Genomic DNA, 18,756 nt, shown 5'->3' with positions numbered 1-18,756 from the left:
GCCCCAGCCAGGCCCACGGAAATGACGCAAGTCTTACGCGCCGCCAGGATGGCCGGGCCATGGCGGGGGGCACAGGCTGTGTGCGGCTGTGGGGAGCTGCAAGGTGTTGGGCGCTTCGGAGGCCGCTACTGGCCGCCGCCGGGGGACGGGTCCCGACTGCGGCCAGAGCTTGGTTGCCCAGAGGCCAGAGGGCCTGCGACGCCTCGCCTCCCTGGGCGCTGTGGGGCCAAAGTCCCGCAGCCGCGGGCCACTGGCGGGGACTTTGGGAGGCGAATAACCGCAGCGGCGGCGGCGCCTTCTCGGGAAGCGAGGATGCCTCCGAGGGCGGCGCCGAGGACGGGGCCTCGGGCGTGGGAGGCAGCGCGGGCGGCGGGGAGGGCCCTGTCATAACGGCGCTGACGCCGATGATGATCCCGGACGTATTCCCGCACCTGCCGCTCATCGCCGTTACTCGCAACCCAGTGTTCCCGCGCTTTATCAAGATTGTTGAGGTAATGAGCGCCCCGCCGTAGGCCTCCGTTTCTCCATGTCTGCAAGCCGCGGGTTGGGCCGAGGGATCATTTACCACCTTCATACCCCAGCAACTTTTTCCAGGAGCGAAGCTTCTCCAAGGCCTGGAGTTCGAGTACTAGTCTTCCCAGCACTAGCTCCATGAACTTGAGCTAGATTCCTTCCCCTTTCAGATCCCTGCAGGAAAGTTGAATCCAGTGAGCTTAGGATTGTCCAATAGACTCCCAGTCATAGAAATTTGGTGCCGGCAAGGATCAGAACAGTCTTGCCGCTCAGTCACTTTTCTGCGGGTCTCGGTAGCTGTTTTGTGACACTCTTCCCCCAGGGCTATCTGCCTTCCTCATACCTTCATTATATGTTCATTGAGGTCATGGGCCAGGTGCGGTTGTAAGACTAAGGGACACGGCAGTGAGCAAAACGGACACACATTCCTGCTTTTGGAGCTTAGGTTCCAGCGGGAATGAGAGAGGCATAAATAAGAGTAGTAAGTTAATTCTGTATCGGGAGGTCATTAGTAGTACAGAAAATGATTGAGCGAGAAATTGTAGAGGAATTTTAGGAGGAAGGTGGCAGGAGGATGTTGTCAGGGATTTATTCATTCAGTAGAGTGTTCTTTGGGCTTCCAGGGTGCCTCGAACCAGTAAAGAATTCGCCTACACTGCAGGAGACGTGAGTTGAATCTCTGGGTAGGGAAGATCCCCCTGGAGGATCCATTCCAGTATTCTTGCCTGGAGTATCCCATGAACAGAGGAGCCTGTTGGGCTATAGTCCATAGGGTCCCAAAGAATTGGACAGGAGTGTTCTTGACTTGTTACCATGTAGCAGGCTGAGGATTTGGCAGAACAAGTTAGACACAGCCCTCTGTCTCAGGAACTTAATTCTGGTGGAAGAGACAGTAAGAGCCATGGCTTAGGGGTGGGGCAAGTGGACCGGGGTGATGTAATAGAAAGCAAGAGTGCAAGGAACTTGAGCTTTTTTTTTTTTTTTTAAATTTATTTTTTGGCTGTGCATGGTCTTCATCGCTGCACTCAGGTTTTCTCTAGTTGCAGCAAGTAGGGGCTACGTTTTGTTGCCTTTTGAGGGTCCCTCACTGCAGTGGCTTCTCTTGTTGCACAGCACAGGCTCTAGAGTGTGGGCTCAGTCGTTGCTCTCGGGCTTAGTTGCCCCACAGCATGTGGGATCTTCCCGGACCAGGGATTGAACCTGTGTTTCCTGCATCGGTAGGTGGATAATCACTGGACCATCTGGTAAGTCCAGACCTTGAGTTTTTAGAGTAGGAAGAACCTGAATGCCTGCTTTCTTCCCCACCCCCACCCCCATCTTTTCTTTCATGATGTGGAAACAAGTCTGTGGAGGAGGTTATCTGTTAACTGTCTAAGCAAGGTCATCCAATGAATCAGCCTTGTCTGCATTCACCCTCCTCCCCTCACACTCCCATCTTTGCTGCATAAATCTCAGGGATCCCTTGGAAAGCAGAGAGACAGCATTCAGTCAGCAAGCGAGGGACAGCATTCAGTCAGCAAGTGGGGGACAGAAAGACATCCCCACCCTGGAACTGCTGATTGCGTGCGTTTGAGCTGCCCTTCCAAGGGCGTTCTCTGATGTTAAATAGTGATTACTGGCAGACCCTAAGGCCAGACCTTGGGGGTTCATATCCTGGTCCCTCTGCCCCCAGCTTGATAGCCTTGGGCAAGCTGTTCTCTGGGCCTCCATTGCCTCATCTGTGAAATGGGCAATCCCTCACTTCTTAGAGCTGTGATGGGAGGTAAATGAAGTCACATGTAGGGGACTTAGAAACATACCTGGTGCTTCATACGCCTTCATAAGAAGTGGCTGCTGTTTCCTCCATGGTGTGCTTCTGACACCTCAGAGATGACCCTTGGTGGGTCTTTTTTTCATCCTTGTCTCCCACTGCCAGCTGTCCTCTACCCTCCAGGCCTCTGGGGCCAGGACTGTTTGGCAGGTATGGTCCCCTCAGCCTTGCAGTGTGGCACCTGCCTCCTATCCCCAGTGCCCAAGCAGGGATAAGATTCTTTCAAGAGACCCTGTCTGCCCACCTAGGGCTAAGCCAAGAGGGTTATAGGAGTCGATGCAGAGGGTATGAGGCCTGCTTGTGGAGCTCACATGGAGCGCTTCTACTACTGTGCTCAGTCACGCAGTCGCGTCACACCCTCTGCTGCCCCGTGGACTGCACTCTGCTGGGCTTCTCTGTCCATGGGATTTTCCAGGCAAGAATGTGCTTGCCTTTTTCTCCTCCAGTTCTATTGCTGTTACCTTGCAAATAAGGAAAAGTCCTGCCAAAGGGAGGGGACAGGTGTTAAGATGCAAGGGTCAGGGGACTTCCCTGGTGGTCCAGTGGTTAAGACTAGGTGCTTCCAATGCAGGGGGCACAGGTTTGATCCCTGGTCAGGAAACTATAATCCTGTGCTGCTGCCGCTGAATCGCTTCGGTTGTGTCTGACTCTGTGTGACCCCATAGACAGCAGCCCACCAGGCTCCCGTCCCTGGGATTCTCCAGGCAAGAACAGTGGAGGGGGTTGCCATTGCCTTCTCCAGTGCTTGCAAGTGAAGTTGCTCAGTCCTGTCCGACTCTTTGAGACCCCATGGACTGTAGCCTACCAGGCTCTTCCATCCATGGGATTTCCCAGGCAAGAGTACTGGAGTGGGTTGCCATTGCCTTCTCCGATAATCCTGTGCAGTGTGGTCAAAATAGAGACGCAGCAGTCAGCTGTTAACAGAGGAGAAACTGGGAACCTCCAGAGTGCTTCATAAGTAAATCTGAGCTTGTTAGCAAAGTTGGGATTACTCTTGATGGTGAAGTTGACCCTGTCTGTGGCTAACTTGCCCCAGTAGCGTCTCCTCATCAGTGGCCTCTGAGTATAGGCCAGTGACTCTTAAGTTTGGGTGGGTCAGGTACCCTCCTGATGGATGTCCTGGGCCTTTATCCTGGAAAGAATGCCTTTAGAGTGTCAGGAATCCCCATACCATGTGGTCATGGAGTGAGCTAGCACTGCTTCTTAAAGTCTGGTCCCTGAAACAGCAGCATCCCCTGGGAGCTCGCTTGAAATACAGAATCCCAGGCCCATTCCAGCCCCCAGCAGATAAGATACTTTAGAGGTTGGGGCCCAGCCGTCTGTTCTTAAAAAAAAAAAAAAAAAAAAGCCTCCAGGTGATTCTGATTCATGCCAAAGTTTAAGGGTCATTAAGTTGAGTTCAGGTCTGGCCTGGGACCTGAAGGGAATCGTTTGAGTCCTAAGGACATCTGTGCTCCTCCCCAGCAGCTGTTTCCTGGGAAACATGAACCCTCTATCTGCTAATAAAACAACATGAGAATGCACTGTGATTGAGGGGGGCGGGGTCGGATGATCAATATATGTGATATAGATGGGATTGGGATAACTGCCCATGAAAATTAGCCTGTGGAGTGTCGCAGTTGAGTTATGCACATTTACCGTTGTCCTGACAAGAGCAGAGGGTTTAGACTCTCAAGCCAAGGCATTTCCCCGCAGAACCAGCTTTGGGAAGGGGATGTGAAATCAGTTTCTTGGCTCTGGCTGTTCATCTCCTTTGAGTTTTCCTTTTAGCAAGAGGGAAAAAAACTAAGGAGTGCAGCTCGCCTGCACTGCCCCACTCCATTCTCCACTCCCGTCCTCTCTTTTGTTTTTGGTTCAGGAGTTCTTGGACCATGTAGGTTAGTCCTGGATCAGATCAATGCATCTCCAGAGTGTAACACTGAAAATGCTAGAGTTGCTGTCAAAATATCAGCCAGAAAAACCTACCGTGTTTCACTTTGGCATTGTTGTCATACTAGGTTAAAAATAAGAAGCTGGTTGAGCTGCTAAGAAGGAAAGTCCGCCTTGCCCAGCCATATGCCGGCGTCTTTCTAAAGAAAGACGACAAGTAAGTGTAATTTCCCCTTCACCCTTTTGTTGAGACCACCCTGGAGTGTAGCTCCCTACAGAGCCCGATCGGTAGAGTAGCCTAGACCTCTGGCCCTTGACCTGAAACAAACCTAGCAAAACCTACTTGAGACAAGACCAAGAGCTGATTATCCTTTTTTAGATAGGGCTAAGATTCCGCCCTGAGCCCTGAGCCTTGTGTGTAGTTCAGGTAGGGGGAAATTAACCTCAAGGACCCCCGGTGTCAGACCAGGGCAAGGCCACTTCAGAGCAGAGCTAGGTGGGCAGGTGTGGGGGCTCAGGACTCGTCCACCTCACTTCTGGGTAGGACTTAGTTCCACTTCGGAGTCAAAAGGCACTTTCTAGGCCAGCTCCAAAAGAGGCAGTATGGAACCAAAGGCCAGGTTCCATGTGTCCCTGTCTGCCTGTGTGCAGTGACCCTGCATCCCAGAGTGCCAGTGGGAGCCAGGAGGTCAAGGCCAGGATGGGTGTTTCTCTGCTCTTGAGAGAGCCAGAGCACCTGTGCCCATGTGCCCCGTGTCCCTCTCCCACAGCAATGAGTCCGACGTGGTTGAGAACCTGGATGAGATCTACCACACGGGGACGTTCGTGCAGATCCACGAAATGCAGGACCTGGGGGACAAGCTGCGCATGATCGTCATGGGACACCGGAGGTGCGGGGGCAGGACGGGAGGAGTGGCCACAGCTGGAGGTGGGTCCCCATCCCCAGTCTCAGGGCCCTTCTCTTAAAGCAGTACTCTGGGTGGTCAGGGAGAAGCCCTCTCTCACGCTTATTAGTCCACAAAGCACCACAAAACGGAAGCTGGCACGTTGCCATGTCTCCCATGTCTGGGTGTTGGCCCGCCATCCCCCTGGCGCCCAGGTCTGCAGCTCCATTCAACTTGGTAGGTTTCAGGGTTTTTTGGTTGGTTTGTTGGGGTTTTTCTTGACTGCCACATAGCATTCGGGATCTAGTTCCCCAATGAGGGATGGAACCCAGGCCCCCTGCAGAGGAATCACAGAGTGTTAACCACTGGACCGCCAGGGAAGCCCCAGGTTGTGGCTGTTCACTCACCAGAGTACCCCTCTCTCCACTCTGCTGAAGGGCTGCATACATCTGTAAGCCCGGTCTAACCCTCTGTATTATTATGGCTAATTAAGAAAAACCTATAAGATGAGCTAGATTGAAGCTGAAAGAAACAGACTAGTTGTTCACGTGTTCCAGGGAACATTGGTCTCCCAAGATGAGACTCTTGTCAAAGATGTCCTGTGATCCTGTGCGTGTGGGAGACCTTTTAGGGTCACTAGCCATTAGGCTGTAAGTGTTCGGAAAAGCCTCTTACTGAAGATGCTGGTGGGGGGGGGTGTTTGTTGACTTGAGAGCCCTCTGTCCTTTTTTCTTACAGTCTTTAAAAAAATATATTTATTTGGCTCTGCTGGCTCTACGTGGTAGCATGTGGGATCTAGTTCCCTGACCAGGGATCAAACCCAGGCCCCCTGCATCAGGAGTGCAGAGTCTTAGCCACTGGACACCAGGGAAGTCCCATGGAGCCCTTTTCTCTCCCACCCTGCAGAGCGCACCCGGGAAACAGCCTGGGCCAGCAGCACATCTGTGGACCATCCAGGTGGCTGCACTGATTCCCATGCCTGTCTTTGTGTTAGAGTCTGTTTTAGGAGAGAGCCTGCACCTTTGTCTCCTGGGAGGAGTCATGGCTGAGGAGAAACAGAATAAGGTGCAACCAGAATTAATAAAGACACGGGCAGCTCCTCACTGCCCTGCTCACCTGCAGGGTGCCTTGTAGAATGAGTCCTGCTGGCCTCTGAGGCCAGGTCGCCCAGGGCTCACCGAATCCCCACCGCCTTTTCTCTGTGCACCCTGGTGGTGTCTGCTGGGCGCTGAGTCCGCACCCTGGTAGTTCTCAGGCCTGCTCTTTAAGAGAGTGCTGTTAGCCTGCCGGGTAGAAAGGAGCCAGCACAGCAGTGGCACCCGGCCTGTTGTCTGCCGGGCCCTCAGGTGTGAGTGGAGCAGCAGGTGAGGGACCCACCTTGGGGAGCTCACCCCGAGTGGGGAGAACAGGTCACGAGCTGAATTCTGATGGTGGCAGGTGCTTTGTGGGGGAAACAAAAATGGAGGGCGGTGCTGGGTGATTGTGCAGGTGGGGCTGGCCTTCACGTTGAGAGGTCAGGGAGAGCCTCTTGCTGGAGGCGCCCTTGAACTTGAAAGGTGTGCAGGAGCCACTGGGGGGTGCGCTGGAGGCTGGAGGAGGGGCAGGCAGAGTCCTGGATGAACCCTGGAGGTGGGCTGCCACTGGCTTCCTCTTTCCCGGAGGGCAGTAGGTGTTCGAATGGATGGGTCGGCTGGAGGCCAAGGGTGGAGGTTCTTGGGTTCTGAGACGGCGGCGAGCCTCAGGCCTGGTGGCTGCAGGGGTCTGGGCCCAGCAGGCCCTTCAGCCATGGACACCGTGGAGGAGCGTGCAGGCAAGATCCCCCCACCCCACTTTGGTGGTGGCTTTACCCCCTCCTCCCGTCTTCAGGGTTCACATCAACCGACAGCTGGAGGTGGAGCCTGAGGAGCCCGAGGGCGAGAACAAGCAGAAGCTGCGCAAGAAGCCCAAGCGGGGCAAGAAAGAGGCAGAAGAGGACGGGGCCACCAAGCGGCCACTGGAGGTGGTGGTGGGGCCTGATCGCAGCCCCGCCGGGGAGGTGCTCATGGTGGAGGTGGAGAATGTGGCCCACGAGGACTTCCAGGTCACGGAGGAGGTGAAGGTGAGTGCGAGGGTGTCCGGGGGCAGAGGGCCGTGTTCCCCCGGGAGTCCTGGGAGGAGCCAGCTGCTGGCAGGTGGCAGGTGGGCTGGGGCCTCAGCTGCTGTGGAGGAACCGGCTCCAGCGCACAGAGGAGGGGCCTGGGGGCTGCAGCTCCCTCTGGTCTGGTGACCCATGCTCGGGGCTTCCCTGCTCACTAGGCGCTGACTGCGGAGATCGTGAAGACCATCAGGGACATCATCGCCTTGAACCCACTCTACAGGTTGGTCTTGTGTGCTCTCCTGGAGGGAGGCCTGGGCATGTCCTGCTTGAGGGGCGGGGCTCCTGAGGCAGCCTGGGTCGGGGGAGCAGCTTCTTGCTTCAGTTGTCGGCAGATGGGAGGGCGTGTCAGGAGGGTGGCTGCCGTGGCGGTCGGCGGCCTGGTGCAGCTCCCGGGTCCCTTGCAGGGAGTCAGTGCTGCAGATGATGCAGGCCGGCCACAGGGTGGTGGACAACCCCATCTACCTGAGCGACATGGGCGCAGCGCTGACGGGGGCCGAGTCCCATGAGCTGCAGGAAGTCCTGGAGGAGACCAATGTGAGTGCGGCCGGGGGCCTCCCCCACTGGCTGCTGCTCTTGGGCCCTGCTGTGGGGCGGTTTCACGTTAGCCGGCCTCCTTCCGTCTGCTTCCGACCCCTGGTCCTTGGTAATGGCCGCGCGGTGTCCTCCTGGGCAGTGCCCATAATTCAGTGGGTGGCGTGTTTGGGTTGTCCCCAGACTCGACATTAGAAGCAGTGCTTCTGCCAACGTCCTCGTCCCCACAGCCTGCAGGCCCGCAGGGTGTGGCTGGAGCCCTGGGTCTGAGGGTGCCGGCCTCTCGGATTTGAGGAGGCGTGGCCTGTCCACCCACCAGGGCTCATACTTCTTGTGCCCTGCTTCCCCTGCCCCCCAACCCTCGGCCCGCACACATGATCTTCCTTTTCTCGGTAGATTCCAAAGCGGCTGTATAAGGCCCTGTCCCTTCTCAAGAAGGAGTTTGAACTGAGCAAGCTGCAGCAGCGCCTGGGCCGGGAGGTGAGCAGAGGTTGCGAACCCATGGCAACATCACAATGGGGCCGGGAGCTGTGCGCAGAGTGAGAGGTCCCCTGACTGTCCAGGGAGCTCTGGGGGAAACCTAGAAATGGGGAGGCAGCCTGGGAAAGGTTGAAGGGACTTTCCCCATACTCGGCTGGTGGAGGCCTACCTCGGCTGCTCGGACTGTCTGTTTACATTTTCCAGACTTAGGTCACTTTCATCATTTAGTTTTTTAAAAAAATTTTTACTGGAGTATAATTGACTTACAGTGATGTATTAGTTTCTGCTATACACCAAAGTGAATTAGTTATGCAAATACTCTTATTTTAGATTCATTTCTGACACAGACCATCATATCACTTGATTCTGTGTTAGGTAAAAAAGTTGTATTACATCTTTCATTGGAAAAGCCATGAGGCAGCTGTCAATATGCAAAAGTGCAGGGCAGCGTGACCTGGGGCAGGTGCCAGTGTGGAGCCTGTGTCCTGCTGTGTCAGCTTTTAGAGGGTGACACCGCTTTGACGAGTGTGGTGGACATGCTGGCATCAGGTCTGGCTTTCCCTGGTTATAACCAGGATTGAAGGGCGGATCCCTTCCTCCCCTAGAAGTTGGGGTCACTTATCGTGAGACCCGTGTACAGGGGACTCCAGGTTGAAGGTGAGGGCCACTGGGGGCTGGGTGTCCCAGGTTTGTCTCCTGGGTCCTGAGGATGTGGCAGGCCCCCGGGCCTCAGCCCCCTCCTCTGGTCTGACAGTGGCCTGGGCCCCATAGGTGGAGGAGAAGATCAAGCAGACACACCGCAAGTACCTGCTGCAGGAGCAGCTGAAGATCATCAAGAAGGAGCTAGGCCTGGAGAAGGATGACAAGGATGCCATCGAGGAGAAGTTCCGTGAGCGGCTCAAGGAGCTCGTGGTCCCCAAGCACGTCATGGACGTGGTGGACGAGGAGCTGAGCAAGCTGGGCCTGCTGGACAACCATTCCTCCGAGTTCAAGTGAGCAAGTGCCGAGGGGCCTGGCGTGGGGGCCAGGATTTGACCCTGGAAGGCCAGGACGGTGGGGGGGCCCTCGGGCATGTTCCTGTCACCACACATGTTCAGTCCTCTCGTGTGGTCCCTGCAGGGGCCGGGTCTCTGTTGCCCTTGTTTCACAGATGAAGGAATTGCGGCTTGGAGAAGTTAAATCAGTGCCCCCGCCCCTGGGCTGGTGGATGGGGACGGATTTGAAGCCAGGGACGCTGGGCAGCAAGCCCGTGCCACCCGTCAGGACCAGGAGTTCCCAGGGCCAGTGCCCCGCGGCCAGCCCCTCCCCTGACCTGTCCCCTGGTCTCTTCTGGCAGCTTTGAGAGTCAGAAAACAAGTGTCTTCCTGGTCTTGCCTGGCTGTTCTCCTGTGCACGCTGGCTGGGGGTCAGGGTGGCTGCTAAGGGGTCAGGGCACCATGCGATGCTTCTGACTCTGCCTGGGTGCTGCTCCAAGACAGCTGTGTGGGACAGCTCCTCAGAGGGGCGGGCTTCCCGGGCTGCTATTTAGGCCCCTGTCTGATCAGGGTGTTTGGTGGGGTCTGGTCTCTTGCTCAGGGACCCTGGAACTCCCTGGTTTCCCCAGATGCCGCAGGCCTGTACACCAAAGACACTCCCAGCTCCTCTCCCTGGGGCAGCAGTACATTCCTCACGTTCACATCAGGGTGGACCACACACGTAGTGCCCCAGACAGCATCGACTTCCCTTCCGGTCTGGAGGCAGAGACCCTTCTGGTGTGATGAGAAGGATGGGTTCCTTCTGGAGGCCTCGGGGGAATTGTTTCTAGCCTCTTCCAGCTTCTTGGAAACATTCCTCACTCCCAGCCCATCCTTCAGAGTGTCTCTCCCACCTCTGCTTCTCTTGTCTGGCTCCTCCTCTGACTGCCCTTCCTGCCTGCTCCTCCTCAGGCCCCTTGAGGGGGGTTCCTCTGTCCCTGGGTCACAGCTCCAGGCCTCAGTTTCCCCACTTGTGCTGGGTCAGGTTGTCCTCATTGCTGGCCCCTCCTGAGCTGTGGGACTCTGAGCTGTCCCCATGCTCACTGAGCCTCTGGGCCAGGAGCTGCGCCCACACAGGCAGACCTCGGGACACTGCAGGCTTGGTTCACGGCAGGAAAGTGAGTCATGTGAATTTTGTTGGTTTCCCTGTTGAGTGTAAAAGTTATGTTTACCCCATACTGGGGTAGTTTAAGTTTGCAATTGCATTCTGTCTAAAAAAAAAGGAAAAAGTATGTTACGTGCTTTAATTAAGAAATACTTTATCACCTGCTGAGGCAGAGTTAGTACAGACCTTCACGGTATAAAACACACGGTGTCTGCCTGGAGCAGTAGGTGAGGCGGGCCGGCCTGTCAAGCGCACTCTGCAGTTCCAGTATTGGGTGCCTGGGTCGCAGTGCCTCGGTGTGCAGCTGGGGAGTCAGGTGGCGCGCAGGGCCCGCTCACCGGCCCTCACCTGTCCCATGGTAGCGTCACCCGCAACTACCTGGACTGGCTGACGTCCATCCCGTGGGGCAAGCACAGCAACGAGAACCTAGATCTGGCGCGGGCCCAGGCGGTGCTGGAGGAGGACCACTACGGCATGGAGGACGTCAAGAAGCGCATCCTGGTGAGGCCCCGCCCCCGCCCCGCCCCGCCCCCGCCCCGCCCCGTCAAGAAGCACGTCCTGGTGAGCCCCGCCCCGCCCCGCCCCCGCAGGGGCCGAGGGCCTCCTGCCTGGGACCCAGGGCGCCCCGTGCAGCTGGGGAGACCCGGAGGAGCCCCCTGTGAGTCTGGGCTCTGGGAGGGGCCTGCCTGTGGCAGGGCTGGAGTGGCGACAGCAGGGGCCTGAGGCACCAGTGTTGGAGTGGCTCAGAGGTGCCAGGGGCTGCCCAGGGCTCCTGGATCCACCAGGGGGGTAAAAACCATGCTCGTGAGAGGAGGAAATGGGACAGAGGCATCTGGCTGAGGGCTGGTGGGCCTGGCATTGGGTCGCCCTCCAGTCAGTCCCTACATCCCCTGGTGCCTGCTTGTCCTGGCGGTGCCACAGGCTGTCCCTCCCTGTGACAAATCAGTCTGGTCAGCTTGGCGCCTCCAGGCCAGGCGCTGTCCCTTCCTGCAGCCCCAGGTGCCTAGCCATGGGGAGCCTCAGGCCAGGTGGGCCCCCTGCCCTTCAGAAAGTCCGGCACTGTCTCATGCAGCCGCCTCTGCACGCAGGAGTTCATTGCTGTCAGCCAGCTCCGGGGCTCCACCCAGGGCAAGATCCTCTGCTTCTATGGCCCCCCGGGTGTGGGCAAGACCAGCATCGCCCGCTCCATCGCCCGTGCCCTGAACCGGGAGTACTTCCGCTTCAGTGTTGGAGGCATGACAGATGTAGCCGAGATCAAGGGGCACAGGTAGGGCCGTCCCCCGCCCTCCAGAGCTCACCTCTCCTCCTGTCAGCCTGCCTTTTCTTGGGTCTGTTCCTGCTCTGGTATCATGATGGGGACAAGCAGCAAGCTGCACACAGGAGTAGGTAACTGAAAAGGTGTTTATTGACTTCAGGTCTTGCTCGATCAAGGTGCTCAAACATTCGCTCAAAATCTTGGCTTCTCAGTCACTGGAGAGCCTCTTGGCCGGGCTGTCAGTAGACAGCTGCACGGCTCCAGCTCACATCCCACCAGCTCAGCTCCTCACAGCACTGGCCGAAGTTCGGGAGCTGTATCATGGCCTCAGGCCTGGGCACTAGAGTGGGCGGTCTCCCCAGTGAAGACTCAGGGCCTGTCTTGGTTCTTTCCTCTGCTCCTTGTCAGGCGCAGAGCGGGGGCTGGCGTTCCCTGTGTGCAGGCTCTTAGAGCCATCTGGTCCTTGCATGGCAGCCTTCAGTGGGATGTTCAGGGTGGTGTTGCGTTCCACAGCTTCCCGCCCTGTTGGCCTCTGCAGAGAGTGGGTCTCTGAAAAGCCTGGCTCAGTGAGAGACAAGCACAACAGATACATGAGTGTCTGCTCCGAGCTGACTTGGAGCATACCTTTATCCGGTGGTGTTCAAAGAAGGGTTAGATCTGTGTCTAAATTACTTTTCTGGTTTTTCTAAAAGCACGGACAGTCTTGGACACTGGGACCTGCAGGTCTTCCTGGCAGCAGTCCTCCTGAAAGCGTGTGCCGGCTGGGCCCTGGGCCTGGTGACCCCGGGGACCCAGGCGTTGGAGACGTTGCTGCCACAGGCCCCAGCTGCTCCCCACTCTCTCCTTCTGCTGAGTCAGGCCATGCAGGCTGGGTTTTGCTGTCTAGAGGGATGAGTCTGAGACTTGGCTGTGAACCTGTTCCCTGCACTTCCTGCCTGAGCTGGGGAAGGGACCCTCCAGCATCGGGGTGATCTACTGCTCTGCCCACCTGCACAGCACGGAAGCATTTATCTTCTGCTGGGCCCCCCATGCTGCATGTGTCTCCTCTGGGTGGCTCTCGGGGGGGCCCATGTGTCTCACATGGGTGTCCCAGAGCTCCAGGGAGCTGGGCCTCAGGCACTGGTGTTGCTAGCCCAGGTGCTGGGGCACCCACCGCCTTGCCTTGCCCTCTTCCCCAGGCGGACATATGTGGGCGCCATGCCGGGCAAGATCATCCAGTGTCTGAAGAAGACCAAGACGGAGAACCCCCTGGTCCTGATAGACGAGGTGCGTGGGGCTGGGGGGGTGGCCTGGCTGGGCACACACCCCTTCCCGAGGCTGGACGTGGGCCCTGGGCCTTCCTGGCCCCCAGCTCCAGGTGGCCCTGAGCAGACGGAGTCTGTGTTCAAGGTGAAATCATGGTCCCTGCAGTTTCCATGGCGCCAGTCACGGGGTGGCCTTGCTGCTCCCAGGCTGTCTCCTGACATTGGCGCCCCTGCCCTGGAGGGTGCCGTCCCTGCCCCAGCCTCACGGTCGTGCCGGCCCCCCTGCTCTTCCTTCTGCTCCGGCCTTCCCCAGCCCTGACCTCTGGCTCTGTCTCCCATTGGGGTGTCTGGTGAGCAGGCGCTGGGGCAGGACAGGGGCCAATACCCCTACCCACTCCTGCCCCTTCAGGTGGACAAGATCGGCCGGGGCTACCAGGGCGACCCCTCATCTGCGCTGCTTGAGCTGCTGGACCCTGAGCAGAATGCAAACTTCCTGGACCACTACCTGGACGTGCCCGTGGACTTGTCCAAGGTGCGTGTCCTGCCCGGGGCTGGGCCAGCGGGGATGGGTGGGCACCCTGTCCCCCCGCACCTCACGGCCCCACCCCCAGGTGCTGTTCATCTGCACGGCCAACATCACCGAGACCATCCCCGAGCCACTGCGGGACCGTATGGAGATGATCAACGTGTCAGGCTACGTGGCCCAGGAGAAGCTCGCCATTGCTGAGGTGAGACACCCACAGCCCGGCCCTGGGCTCAGGAAATAGCCAGGTGCTCCCTCAGGGCCAGGCCCTTAGCTAGAGCTCAGGGTACCGCTCAGGGGCTCTCGTGCCAGAGGGACAGATGGGATGGGGCGGGATGACGAGAAGCAGATGAGGCTGGTGTGAACCGTTCCTGCCAGTCACACCTCTGACACTGAGGCGTGGGGGTGGGGGTCCCTGCGCCTGCCGGTTCCCACTGAGGGGCCTGTGAGTCAGTGTGGTCTTGACTTGGCATCCAGGAATAGCATGAGACCCCAGGGTCAGTGCTCAGAGCAGAGCCCAGCCCCCAGCTTGGATGCAGGCCTCAAGTCCCTGGCCTCTCCTACCTCAGACTGACCAGGTGTCAGTCAGGGGTTCCCACCATCCCCTCGGTTTGATAATTTGCTGGAACAGCCTACAGAACTTAGGAAATGGGTTTATTCACTGTTACCAGTTTATTATAAAGGATTCAACCAGGGAACAGCCAAAAAAGAGACACTGGGGCAAGGAGTGGGGAAGGACCCATTTCTCAGGTTATTGATCGGATCCTTGGTTGTGTGTGATTAGCCCCCCAGCGCCCTTCCCTCCCTGGGGGCAGAGACCTCTGTCCCTCCAGTTTCTTGGTTAGTTCTTCTGGCCCCCAGCCAGCTCTGCTAATAATTACCTTGTTATTCTTAGTGTTCTGGAAGGGGCTTTTCCTGAATAAGAAGGGCTGCTCTTCTTGTTCCTGTCATTTGGGAAGCCCCACGGGTCCTGGAAGCGCTTGTGTGGGAATTCTCCTGTCCCAGCACTGCAGGCCGTAGAACCAGAGCAGGAGCCACCTCTGCAAAGCACAGTGCTGAACACAGCACGGCCCCACCCGTGGCCTCAGGGCCCCACCGCGTCTTGGGGTCCTGAGTTCAGCTCTGATAGGAAGCCCCCGCCTTTAATGTCACACATGTGGCTGGTGTCCAGGCCTGGTCACTCACAGCTGTGGGCCTTACAGGGAGGCCGTGGTTCCCAGTTCTGTGACTGCCTGCCTGGCCTTTTCCTGGTCCCAGGCTCACCCAAGGTTCAGGCCTCTGCCTGCACCTGTGTAAGAAGCTTTTCCTGGGTGGGGAGTCCTTCCCTTCTAGTGCCCGGGGATGCGGCAGCTTCGCTAGCCTGCAGTCAGTAAAGCCAGGCTTCCTTCCCAGAGGACTCTATTCCTCACGTAGCGTTCTCTTTCTAGAATGGGCTTGAGTGAACTCGTCCCCTTGAGCCTTCTGCAGCTATGACTGGAGCTGGCTCCCAGTCTCTGTGTCCCCTGGCGGGGTGGGCGGCGAGAAAGAGAGCTCTTGGCTGAGGTGGTGGCAGGGGTGCTGGACTCCCCCCAGCCTGGAGACTTGACGGGACAGCAGAGGGGCAGGCTTGGGGAGTGGGTGGAGGGCTTCCTTCAAGGCCCTGAAGGAGGAGGAAGATGAGCACTATGGGATGCATCAGGTCTGTGGTCAGTGTTCAGGACTCACTGTCCGGCCATTGCTGTGTGGCAGGAGTGACCTTGGAGCCTGTGACCTGCTCCCCATCCCTGCCTGTACTGGGCAGCAGCTCCTAACCAGTCTCAGTATGAGCAGCAAGTCTAGGGGATCAAGGAGGCCTTCCTGGAGGAAGAGGCACCTACGATGGCACCTGGAGGGAGGGCAGGAGTCAGATCTGGGCAGAGGCTGGAGCCTTGGGAGCATGTGGAGGTGGCAGGCCAGTGTCTGCAGGTCCCAAGCCCTCTGTTCAGGATCCTGGCACCCGCCAGGATCGCTACCTGCACCACACGTCCTGACCTCACTGACTCCTCACCCTTTGGGTCTTGGCTTAGGCATGGCCTCCTGGAGCAGCCTCCCTGACACCCTGTCATTGCTGGATGACTTCCAGTGGACAGGGGCTCATCAGGGCAGGCCCAGAGTATACCTCAGTGACCTCATCTACCCAGCCAGGGGTCTTGGAAGGCTGGGCGGGGGGTCCCAGAGGCCCTGGGGGTCCTGACGGCGGTTTTTCTCCTCCCTGTAGCGGTACCTGGTTCCTCAGGCCCGTGCCCTCTGTGGCCTGGACGAGAGCAAGGCCAAGCTGTCGTCCGACGTGCTGACCCTCCTCATCAAGCAGTACTGCCGGGAGAGCGGTGTCCGCAACCTGCAGAAGCAGGTGGAGAAGGTGAGCTGCCTGCCCAGCAGTGAATGGAGCCTGGGGCTGTGATGGCTAAAGTGGGCCCAGCCAGACAGGGGACACATGCCACAGTGGGTGCCCAGAGGAGTCACAGCCACAGACAGGAAGCAGAGGGTAGGGTCAGGACTGGGGGTGGGGAATGGGGAGTGAGTGCTTAATGACCAGAGGGTTCTGGAAGGATGGCTGGACGTGAGCCCCCGTGCACTTCTGCCACCAAGCTGTCTGCTTACAAATGGCTCAGATGGTTTTAGGTCATGTGTGCTTTACAAACTGTAAAAAGTCAGAAAGCGAGCGGAGGTGAGCTGGGGTCAGGCTGGGGACGGGAGCATCCTGTGGCCTGGCCACCCCCCAGCCCACCGTGCCCACGCAGGTGTTACGGAAGTCCGCCTACAAGATTGTTAGTGGTGAGGCTGAGTTTGTGGAGGTGACACCCGAGAACCTGCAGGACTTCGTGGGGAAGCCGGTGTTCACAGTGGAGCGCATGTATGACGTGACGCCGCCTGGCGTGGTCATGGGCCTGGCCTGGACGGCCATGGGTGAGTGGCCTCTGCACCTCCAGGAGAGGTGGGTGCGCTTACCGTGGGGTGCTCTGAACGCCCTTCCCTGCTGGTAGGAGTGCGCAGGGCTGATTCGGGGACCCTGAGGTGGCAGCAGTGAGCTTTGAGTTCCTGGTTTTCAGGTTTGCCTGAAGGAGAGCCCCTCACAGCAGCAGAGGCAGCTCTGGGTAGAGGGTTCGGGGAAACCCTGTCCAAGTGGCCTTGCTGTGCCCACTGGCCCTGGGGTCTGGGAGCTGCAATGTGGTGAGAGAGCAGCTCAGGGACTTGTGTAGCTGAGATGCATGTTTGCAAGCAGGCAGGGTGTGGGTGTCAGAGGAAATAGGCTGAAGGCATGGAGTCTGCTGATCTGGGCTGTACTGAGCGCTGTGCTCCTGAGCCTGCAGGCTCTGTGGCAGGCAGGTACTGTCTTCAGGTTTTTGTGTAACCAGGTCTGTTCCTGCAGCTCCACCTGCTGCCCCGAGGAGGTGGCTGCAGGGACAGTGTGAGCACTGAGGGGTGAGGAGGTTCTAGGCCAGGATGAGCTGGGTAAGGAACTTTACTGGGGAGTGCTGAGCAGGTGGTTGGGGCAGCTGTCCTGGAGTCTGGGGCTGCCCTGGTTAATGGCTCTGCCCTCGGGTCCCCAGGAGGCTCCACGCTGTTTGTTGAGACGTCCCTGAGACGGCCGAGGGACAGAGACAGTGACAGTGACAAGGGGGACAAGGATGGGAGCCTGGAGGTGACGGGCCAGCTGGGGGAGGTGATGAAGGAGAGCGCCCGCATCGCCTACACTTTCGCCAGGGCCTTCCTGATGCAGCATGACGCCTCCAACAAGTTCCTGGTGACCTCGCACATCCACTTGCACGTGCCTGAGGTGAGGCCCACCCTGATCCCTCGCCCTGGGTCGCACATCTACCAGGCTCCCTGCCCACCTGCCCGTCTCCCCACAGGGTGCCACCCCCAAGGACGGCCCAAGTGCCGGCTGCACCATCGTCACAGCCTTGCTCTCCCTGGCTCTGGACCGGCCAGTGCGGCAGAACCTGGCCATGACGGGTGAGGTCTCCCTCACAGGCAAAGTGCTGCCTGTGGGCGGCATCAAGGAGAAGACCATCGCGGTGAGTGTTGCACCGGCTCAGCAAGAGTCCCGGACAACGTACGGCCATCACAGCCATCACTCAGGGCTGACCTCACCTCCAGGGGAAGAGGCAGGGTGACAGGCTGAGTTTAGATGGGGAAAGTGAGGCTCTCTGGGCCTGAAGGTTGGACCCAGGGTTGCCTGGCCTGGAGCCTCTATTGAGCTGACAACCTGACTCCCCACCCCTCGCCCCCCAGTGGTTGATCCAGCCCATCTCAGCTCCTTCCTTGAGGTTGAGACTAGGGTCTCCATCTCTGCCCAGTGGCTGAGCACTGAGAGCGTGGCTGCAGCAGACAATGGTAGAGCCTGGTCTCCCCCGGTGTGTAGATTGGACTGTGGAGGCAGCCCTTTGTCCTGGGTTTCCCCTGTTGGGCTGAGGGGTTCCTAATGGAGCCCCACTGTCTCTAAGCCCCCCCACACCTCACTGTGGCACCTTGGTTCTGGCCCTCATATGCTCCATCCTGGTATCTCAAAGAGACTGGTCCCCAGAGGCTCTGGCGAGGGAGACACCCCAGGCAGGGTGTGTGGGCCTTGCTTTCCTCACCTGTAGAGTGGGAGCTTCCATGGGCCACTAATCCCTAAAGCAGCACACGGGAACCCCCATTCCCCAAGGAGCAGTCAGGCTGAGAACAGGTCGTACAGTGTGGGAACTTTCAGCTCCTATGCACTTTTAGGTGCCAAACCTCAAAATGTAAAGCAGTGGGTCCTGTGATTGACCTAAGAAACCATGTACATCACACTGCATGTATTTCCAGGCCCCCCTGGGGTTTGGGAGCATCTGGGCTGCAAGCACCTGAGCAGAAGCCTGAGCCCTGCTCCCCAGGCTGCCAGCGTGGAGGCTGGCGATGGTACCTGGGGCCTGTTTCCTCATCCATGCAAGGCAGGGTGTGCACCAGGAGTCTGGCTCCCTGCCCAGCCCTCTTCCTTCCTCCACTGACCAGCCACCCCTCCCTCCCAGGCCAAGCGTGCCGGGGTGACCTGCATCGTCCTGCCAGCTGAGAACAAGAAGGACTTCTACGACCTGGCTGCCTTCATCACCGAGGGCCTGGAGGTGCATTTCGTGGAGCACTACCGTGAGATCTTTGACATCGCCTTTCCAGAGGAAAGAGCCGAGGCCCTGGCGGTGGGACGGTGACCGCAGCCCTTGGTACCCGTGGTACTGCTGGGCCTGGCCCCCGCTGGAACTGCACCCCTGGAGGAGCTCTGGGCAGCTGAGCCCCAGGAAGCTTGGGGGAAGACTGGAAGCCCGATCTTACTATGACTCAATCAGTGTATTATGATTAAAAGCCGTTTCCAGTATTGCTTGTCTGTGGCCTCTTTATTTCCAATGGCAGC

The 18,756-nt window shown here is 58.2% G+C and overlaps 1 protein-coding gene across 1 annotated transcript; it reads left to right on the top strand.

Moving 5' to 3' along the window:
• Nucleotides 1–44: 44 nt before the first annotated feature.
• LONP1 (lon peptidase 1, mitochondrial) lies at nt 45–18,720 on the top strand. Its single transcript, XM_040242043.1, has 18 exons — nt 45–491; nt 4,321–4,409; nt 4,963–5,082; nt 6,943–7,174; nt 7,372–7,433; nt 7,618–7,747; nt 8,141–8,224; nt 8,996–9,216; nt 10,705–10,843; nt 11,431–11,609; nt 12,776–12,863; nt 13,251–13,373; nt 13,453–13,569; nt 15,601–15,741; nt 16,124–16,289; nt 16,934–17,160; nt 17,237–17,401; nt 18,380–18,720. The coding sequence occupies exons 1-18, from the start codon at nt 60–62 to the stop codon at nt 18,554–18,556; spliced, it is 2,892 nt and encodes a 963-aa protein (XP_040097977.1). The 5' UTR covers nt 45–59; the 3' UTR covers nt 18,557–18,720.
• The last annotated feature ends 36 nt before the right edge of the window (nt 18,721–18,756 follow it).

The sequence above is a fragment of the Oryx dammah genome, unplaced genomic scaffold (assembly GCF_014754425.2).
Source record: "Oryx dammah isolate SB20612 unplaced genomic scaffold, SCBI_Odam_1.1 HiC_scaffold_5, whole genome shotgun sequence".
NCBI lineage: Eukaryota > Metazoa > Chordata > Mammalia > Artiodactyla > Bovidae > Oryx > Oryx dammah.
The sequence above is the reverse complement of the archived record's forward strand: the minus strand, read 5'-3'. Positions and strand labels throughout refer to the sequence as shown.

Coding starts and splice junctions, on each gene's coding strand:
- LONP1 (XM_040242043.1), top strand. CDS start 60: ATGGCGGGGGGCACAGGCTGTGTGCGGCTGTGGGGAGCTGCAAGGTGT. Junction 8,225..8,995: donor AGCAGCGCCTGGGCCGGGAG/GTGAGCAGAGGT, acceptor TGGGCCCCATAG/GTGGAGGAGAAGATCAAGCA. Junction 17,161..17,236: donor TCCACTTGCACGTGCCTGAG/GTGAGGCCCACC, acceptor GTCTCCCCACAG/GGTGCCACCCCCAAGGACGG.